At 50.7% G+C, this 8981-nt stretch overlaps 1 gene segment (V, D, J or C); it reads left to right on the plus strand.

The window, feature by feature from the left end:
- Positions 1-5123: 5123 nt before the first annotated feature.
- On the plus strand, positions 5124-5443 carry LOC113408500 (the record flags this gene model as incomplete). The annotated part of the segment is given in 1 exon segment: positions 5124-5443. A coding segment is annotated over 1 exon segment (320 nt), but the record flags the coding sequence as incomplete, so codon positions are not given.
- Positions 5444-8981: the final 3538 nt, after the last annotated feature.

An 8981-nucleotide genomic window follows, 5' to 3' on the forward strand; every position in this document is an offset into this window, starting at 1 on the left:
GGGGGGATGGTTAATTTCTCCTTGTTTTAAGATCCAAGGGGTTTGGATCTGTATTCACCAGGGAATTGGTGAAAGGTTTCTCAAGGCTTCCCAGGGAAGGGAATTAGCTTTGGGATGGTGGCAGCGGACTAGATCTAAGCTGGTAGTTAAGCTTAGAAGTCTTCATGCAGGCCCCCACATTTGTACCCTAAAGTTCAAAGTGGGGAAGCAGCCTTGACACACACACACACACACACACACACACACATACACACACACACACACACAAACTGAGCAGGGATAGTTCTACCCAGTTGAGAAGAACAGTCACACACACAACGTCTCCCTCCCTTGAGCTGGTGGCAACACAAACACACATGCACAAACACACACAAACTATTCTCGCAAAGTGCCTGCAGATTAGCGATCCCCTTGTCTCGCAGTTTGTGTCTTGACTCCATAGTGCTATGGCCCCAGCGCTCCTACTGGCAAAGCCAAGAAACTGGTTCCCAAACTAGTTCCGCGCTGCTGCATCCCATTAGATAAAAACAATGTTCAGATCCCAGTCCCAGTGCGTTCTCCTGAGTCCCATTCTAGTGTCCTCTCCCCTGGGCCCTCCTCCCTCCCCTCCCAGCCACCTCCAGTCATTACATGTGCGCTGAGCTGAGCGCACAGTCTCTCTGAGGTGTAAAGGTGACACCTGTCCCCGAGGGGACATCGCCATGAACTGAGCGCTCACCCTCGTCATCTCTTATACCCGCCCTGGGGAACCCACATGGAAATCCCTGCCCCGGGGGTTCCTGTTAAATACCAACCCCTGGTTCTAGGAGCCTCAGTCTCTCCCCAGACATAGAACTGCCCGGTCCTGCCCACTGGAGAGTTTCCCTCCTTGCATAAAAAGCAGAATGAAATCTCTGTTGCTTTTTCTTTCCCTGTTCTCCGTCCCCAATTGAAAGTGTCTATGGGCCAGTGGGGAAAATGGGGCTGATCCATATATTCATTCCAGATCAATTCAATCTTCTCTTTGTTTCCTTTCCCCAGGTGTCCTCTCTCAGGTGCAGCTGGTCTGGTCTGGCCCAGGAGAGGTGAAGCCTGGAGAGACCCTCACACTCAACTGCGCTGTCTCCGGGTTTTCTGTTAGTAGCAGCACCTACGATTGGCACTGGATACAGCAGCCTCCCGGGAAAGGGCTGGAGTGGATGGGACGGGTATATCCATATAGTAGTGGGACCACAAACTATGCCCCCTCTCTCCAGGGTCAAGTCACCATCTCTGCAGACACTTCCAAGAACCACGTCTCCCTGCAGCTCCACTCCCTGACAGCTGCAGACACTGCCACCTATTACTGCGCCAGAGACACACAGTGACACAGACTAAACCAGAGACTTGTACAGAAAGGGGAAGCGGTTTCTAACTAGCATAGAGAGGCCGGTTTAATAGACATATCTGAATCCCCACAGTCCCTACCTACCTATCCCCCGGCCATGCACACAACGCGAATGGTGGCATCTGGCTCTGGGTTCAGCGGTGAAGATGGAGTGACTGGGCAGTGTACTCTGAATCGGCAGCACAGAGTACCCCTGTAACTGGGCGTCAGAGCATCACAATTGAGAATACCAAATTCAGGATGAACCGCTGAGAAATAAGGCAGATACATCCCAAGACTGGTGACGAATCCCCCATAGGACACACCAAACCAGCAACAAAAGTAAACTCCTGTTTCACCACACTGGCTGACAAGAAGTCATAAAATCAATTTCCTCAGGCATTCCAGTTCTTATATCACCACCAAACACACTGGATTCAGAGAGGAGTGGTTCTTTACAATCAGTCTCATCAAATAATAGGTTCTTCTGATCCTAAAGGACCAGCCACACACCCAGGTCAATATATAACTCAAATCTTATCCAAAAATCATGCTGATGCCAGTCCCTTAGTATCTAAAATCGAAAGGTTTATTCATAAGAAAGAAGGTGAGAGTTAAAATTGGTTACAGGAATCAAATACATACAGTAATGGCAAAGTTCTTGGTTCAGGCTTGTAACAGTGATGGAATAAACTGCTGGCTTGATAAGTCTCTGGTTGCTTGGAAATCATCGGAAGGTCCACAGTCCCTTGGTTAAAATGCTCCCATTAGTATAAATCCATACTCCAGAGATTTGAGCAGGAAAGAAGAAAAATTGAGATGGTTCTAGCACCTTTTATAGCTTCTGCCATGTGGAGGGAATCCCATTGTCTCAAACAAAGCCCTAAGCACAGTTAGTGGAAAATCACAGGTGACAAGATGGGGTTTGGGATCACATGGACAAGTCACATGTCTATGCATACTTTTGCTTAGTCATAGCAGGAAAGTGCATTATCTGTAGATGGGCGTCTCCCATGGTTCATTGTTAGTTAAGTGTCCTTTTCATGGGCCACTCAATATCAATAGTCCCTCCAAATATGCCGGCTAACTTCCTTGCGGGTGTTACCCAAGGAGCCAACATTTGAAATCGAGGTATAGAGCCAATATTCACAACTTCAAATACAAAAATGATACATGCATACAGACAGCATAATCATAACCAGCAAATCAGAACCTTTTCATAGACATCTTACATGCCACATTTTGTACAAGATTTGTTGCAAATATATAACAGTGTTGCAACAATGATCTATATGGTCATATTTTAATGAGATAACATCACAACCCCTCCACCTTTCCAGCATCTCTAGTGACTCTAGGAAACTCACTCTACTCAGAGACCCAAGTGCTCAGCCTCCCCTGCTAGTATATTTTCCACTCTCTAAGAGAGAAAACTATGGATATGTCACTCGTTTTCCTGATCTTATTTACTTTCACCCCAGATCAATATTCAGGGAGGGGACTGCAAGAAAGAATCTTTTAAATACTTACTTATCCTGTCTAATCTGTTGTTCTTGATGCTGCTGCTTACAGGTGTCCTCCCTCTGGTGCAGTTGGTCCCAACTGGTCCTGGAGTGCTGGGATACTATAGAGGTCTACAAAATCGTGACTGCTGTGTAGCAAGCGAACAGGGAAGTGTTATTTATTCCTTCATATGACAAAAGAACCAGGGGTCACCCAATGAAATTAATAGGCAGCAGGTTTAAAACAAACAAAAAAAGGACGTACTTCTTCACACAACACACAGTCAACCTGTAGTACTCCTTGACAGAGGATGTTGTGAAGGCCAAGACTATAACAGGGTTCAAAAAACAAATAGCTACTGATGGACCTATCCTCCATGAATTTATCTATTAGCAGGATTGTTAGGGATGGTGTCCCTAGCCTCTGTTTGCCAGAAGCTGGGAATGGGCGACAGGGGATGGATCACTTGATCATTACCTGTTCTGTTCATTCCCTCTGAAGCACCTGGAATTGTCCACTGTCAGCAAACAGGATACTGGGCTAGATTGACCTTTGGTCTGACCCAGCATGGCTGTTCTTATGTTATTATGTTCTAAGTCCCAAAACGGGGGAAGAGGACTCCATGCAGTGCAGAGACCAGTTTTGAAGGGAGTGTTGGATCCTGGCTGTGACACACACATTCACATGAACATAAACAGCGATCCCCCCTCCCCTGCCCCCAACAGTAAATCGAATATGAACACCATATCCCAAAAATAAAATTCTCTCTCGCTCTCTCGGTCACACACACACACACACACAAACACTCACTTATAGGCTCGCCCAAAGTGAACTAATATGTATTTAACAAAACAGACTTCAGGTAATTGATCTTTACCGCATGCCCTATCCAGAGCAGGGTCTGCCTAATTTCCCACAATACCCTGGCCCAAAATTCTGTTGTGATACACAAATTCAGTGAAAATGTGGGTCTGCATAATCCAACATGCCACAGGAATGATGTCAAACAGAAATCAAATAAGGTAAATGCACAGACATGCAAAGATGAAATGGGTATAAACAATAAGAAAAGGTCAATGCGCGGTGTGTGGGAGTGTGTTCTTTGTACACAAAGGTATAAACAGGCACAAAGTGAGAAGATGTCACTGTCTCCATCAGGGGGTGGCATGCAGAGAGAAAGAGCGAGCATGTTTCACAAACACACACAGAACAGGGCTCTTCAGCAGGGACCGTCAGTGAAAAACACAAGCGTTCACACACATCTATCTACGTGCACAGACAGCAATTCTCATCTCCTCTGGTGGGGGGCAGGAATTACCTGTGAACACGCACTGCTGGCGCGTTGCCAAGCATCCAGTAATCACTGGGGGAAATCCACTGGCTTGTGCCATGCAGGAGGTCAGATTAGCGGGTGCAAATGGTCCCTTCTGAGCTAAATATATATGATGCTATTAACTCCAAAGTGACATTAACTACAAGCTGCTACTTTCCCTTCCACGTTACTCTTAGGACTCCCTGAATGCGAAGTTCTTCATCGCATAAAACCCCAAACCTGCCTCGTGCCTTTGTGTCTCCATTTCCTCCTCCCTATTTGTGTGTATCCGCTACCGAATGCCGAGTGTCTCTCCACACCTGCACCACTTTCCCCGTTGGATATATCTGCAGTGTCAGTTATTAATTAATCAGTATTATAAGAGGAATCACCTTCCCCTTTGCTCATCCCCCCCTGACAGCTCATTTCTATTGACTGCTTCTGTGCACTGGTTATGTTTCTCGGAGATGCCCAATGCACTTCTCAGCAGCCACTGTTGGAGGTTGGGATTCACAGGTCCAGTTAAGCCCTGTCCTAAGGCACATTACACTCAGGGGAAAGTGCGTCATAAGGTTCAGTGATCTCCCCAGCCCAGCCCAGACCTCATGGAGACGTGTTACTGTCCACTCTACCAGCCAATACTCCCAACTTACACAGCTGCTTGTCGCCTTATACCCGCTGGGTGAGACCCGCATGCAAATCCCTCCCCAGGGGGTTCCTGTTAAATACCAATCCCCGGTTCTAGGAGCCTCAGTCTCTCCCCAGACACAGAACTGCCCAGTCCTGCCTGCTGGGGAGTTTCCCTCATTGTATGAAAATGAAAATGAAATCTCTGCTGCTTTTCCTGTCCCTCTTCTCAACCCCCACCTGTGAGTGTCCATGGGTCAGTGGGGGGAACTGGTGACAGATCTGAGGAGTCTCTCTGTGGCTAATGCCTTTCTTGCTTTCTTTCCCTTTTCCCAGGTGTCCTCTGTCAGGTGCAGCTGGTCCAGTCCGGCCCAGGGGCGGCAAAGCCCGGAGAGACCCTCACCCTGACCTGCGCTGTCTCCGGGGTCTCCATCACTACTCAGCATTACCATTGGAGCTGGATCCGGCAGCCCCCCGGGAAAGGGCTGGAGTGGATGGGGTATGTGTACCCGTATAGTAGTGGGAGCACAAGCTACGCCCCGTCTCTCCAAGGCCGAATCACCATCTCTGCAGACACCGCCAAGAGCCAGTTCTCCCTGCAGCTCCGCTCGCTGACAGCTGCAGACACCGCCACCTATTACTGTGCCGGAGACACAGTGACCCAGAGCAGAGCAGGGACTGGCACAAAAAGGGGAAGCGGTTTCTAAACAGCCCAGGGAGGCCGGAGTTACAGGGAGAGTGAAGCCCTGCAGAGAAAGAGACACACACGGTGAACTCACTATGAAAAACATACATCCAAATAATTGGGATTTTTTTTTAACTCTGCAGAATTTAGCCAGTTTCTCCGGACACGCCTCGCCTTTGAGCTGCCACAGAAATCATGGGAAACTCACTGATAAAACACAGGTGTTTCATAGAATATCAGGGTTGGAAGGGACCTCAGGAGTCATCTAGTCCAACCCCCTGCTCAAAGCAGGACCAACCCCAACTAAATCATGCCAGCCAGGGCTTTGTCAAGCCTGACCTTCCTTTCCAATGCCTATCGGAGTGGGCCCGGAAAGATTCACGGAATTAAGAGCTACAAAATAATCGCACCGTGTGTCTGTTCCCCATTTCTGTGTCAAAATGTGTGCTAGGTGTGCACCGGGAAGGCCACGGTCTTTGCCTTCAGAAGAGAGTGAGGGGCACACACAGAGAGAGGGTGAGCGAGCAAGCCAGTCTCATTTTCTCCTGAAGGAGGCAGTAGACCTACACACACGCGCGCGGCTGCTCTGTGTGAAAAGCGCCTAAGAAGAAGGTGCCGCTTTCCTCCCCAGCGTGGGCTGCAGCCGCTGCCCCGTGTCCCGCCAGCACCGCCCTTGCTGTGACACAGCCCGGAAGCTGCTTCTGCTCCCCAAACCCAATTCCCTCCCCTTCCATACAGCTGTTTGTCAGTCTCTGAGGGGAAACCAGCGTTTCTCCCCTGCAGCTGTGGTTCCTTCCTCATCTGACCCTCCTGGGAGAGCCTCCCACCTCGGGACATCTCCTGGGCATGGTCTGTACCGATGGCAGACGCCCGGTGCATTTTGGAGCAGCCCGTGCTCCAAGGGAGAGACACGCATTGATTTCAAGGGGCTTCCACCCTTCGACATGGGGGTGGGGTGAGGAGGGAGTGTCTGACTCTCCGATCCACCCGACAGCGCTCCCTGCATAGCACTCCCTTCCCCTGGGAGTTTATCCCTGTTGGATAAACCCGCATGCAAATCCCTGGCCAAGCGAAGTCACCTGAGTCACAGTCCAGGGCCCGGTCCTCTGCACCCTCCTTCCTACCCTCACAGCCACCCACCTCCTGCCATTACATGTGTGCTGAGCTGAGCGCACCGTCTCTCTGGGGTGTAAAGGGGACACCTGTCCCCGAGGGGACATTGCCATGTACTGAGTGCTCACCCCCGTTATCTACTATACCCACCCTGGGGAACCCGCATGCAAATCCCTGCCCGGGGGTTCCTGTTAAATACCAACCCCTGGTTCTAGGAGCCAGATACAGAACCGCCAGGTCCTGCCCCCTGGGCCATTTACCTCATTCTAAGGGATACCCCGGAGATAGCGCAGGTCAGGGTGAGGGTCTCTCCGGGCTTCACCGCCCCTGGGCCGGGCTGGACCAGCCGCACCTGAGATAGAACACGTATGCAAAGCTAAATGAAGCAAGTAGGGAATTAGCTACTGAATGTCTGCATGTGTCCCTAGTTCCCCCACTGCCCCAGAGACACTCACAGGTGGGGGCGGAGACAGGGAAAGGAAAAGCAACAGCGATTTCAGTCTCGTTTTCATAGAATGAGGTAAATGGCCCAGGGGGCAGGACCTGGCGGTTCTGTATCTGGCTCCTAGAACCAGGGGTTTGTATTTAAGAGGATATGCATCCGAAGAAGTGGGCTGTAGCCCACGAAAGCTTATGCTCTAATAAATTTGTTAGTCTCTAAGGTGCCACAAGTACTCCTGTTCTTTTTCCAGTAAAACTAGACAACATTCCCAGATCACATCCCAATGCAGACAGTCCCAGTAAAACTAGATGACATTCCCAGGACAATCCGCCCCACTCTCTACTGCGTCACATCTCTCCCCCCTTTGAGACTGAACTGAGTGGATCACTCTGACCAGTGATCTGGGGAAGTTCAGGGCCCCCTCTCCAGGACAATGCATCCACTATCTTGTTGGCACTTCCCTTCACATGGACCACGTCCATATCATAATCCTGCAGGAGCAGGCTCCACCTCAGGAGCTTGGCGTTGGCTCCCTTCATCTGGTGTAGCCAGGTCAGGGGAGAGTGGTCAGTGTACACGGTGAAGTGTCGCCCAAAGAGATATGGCACTAGTTTCTTAAGGGCCCACACCATGGCCAGGCATTCCTTCTCGATGGCCGTGTTGTTTTGCTCCCGGGGTAGCAACTTCTTCTCAGGTACACGATGGGGTGTCTGTCCCCCTTTTCATCATCCTGCATTAACACCGCCCCCCAGTCCCATGTCTGAGTCATCAGTGAACACCATAAAGGGCTTGTCAAAGTCTAGGTTTGCCAGAACTGGGCCACTGACCAGAGCCTCTTTCAGCGCCCTGAGAGCCTTCTGGCACTGCTTGGTCCAGACCACCTTGTATGGCTTCTCCTTTTTGCATAGCCCAGTGATGGGGGCAGCTATGGTGCTAAAGTGGGGCATGAATCTTCGATAGTACCCCGCCATCCCAATAAAGGCTTGGGCCTGCTTTTTGGTTTGGGGAGCGGGCCGGTCTCTGATCACCTCCACTTTGGCTGGTTCCAGCTTTAGGCAGCTGCTCCCCACTCGATGGCCCAGGTAGGATACTTCAGCCATCCCCACCTTGCACTTCTCCACTTTTATGGTCAGCCCAGACTCCTGGAGTCGGTCCAGCACTTGTCTAACCTGGGATACATGGTCCTCCCAGGTCTGGCTAAAGACACAGATGTCATCAATATACGCCACAGCAAAACTCTCCATCCCCCTTAGTAGCTGATCCACCAGGCGCTGGAAGGTGGCCGGCGCTTCCTTGAGGCCAGAAGGCAGGGTGAGGAACTCATAGAGCCCCAGAGGGGTGATAAAGGTGGATTTCAGCCTGGCATCTGCATCCAGTGGCACTTGCCAGTAGCCCTTTGTAAGATCCATGGTGTTCAGGTACCGAGCTCCCCCAAGCTTGTCCAGGAGCTCGTCAGGCCTGGGCATGGAGTAGGCATCAGATACAGTGATGGTATTGACCTTCCGATAGTCCACACAGAACCGGATCGATCCGTCTTTTTGGGGGATCAGCACCACCAGCGAGGCCCAAGGGCTGGAAGATGGCTGGATCACCCCCAAAGCCAGCATGTCCCTGACCTCTCTTTCCAGGTCCTGAGCAGTTTTCCCTGTGACTCGGAAGGGGGAGCATTTTATAGGCGGGTGCGATCCTGTCTCCACCCGGTGGACAGTCAGATTAGTGCGTCCATGCTGGTTGGAAAACAGCTGTGGGTACAGATGCAGCACCCCTCTGATCTCAGCTTGCTGGGCAGAGGTTAGCCGATCAGAGAGGAGGATTGTTTCCAGGGGGGAGCCAGCTCTTGTCCCAGGGAATAGATCTACTAAAGGGTCATCTCCCTGCTCCTCCCAATGTCCGCACACGGCCAACACACATTCCCCCTGTCATAATATGGCTTCATCATATTCACATGGTACAC

Source organism: Terrapene carolina, unplaced genomic scaffold (assembly GCF_002925995.2).
Source record: "Terrapene carolina triunguis isolate 2854851 unplaced genomic scaffold, T_m_triunguis-2.0 Scaffold16815, whole genome shotgun sequence".
Taxonomy (NCBI): Eukaryota; Metazoa; Chordata; order Testudines; family Emydidae; genus Terrapene; species Terrapene triunguis.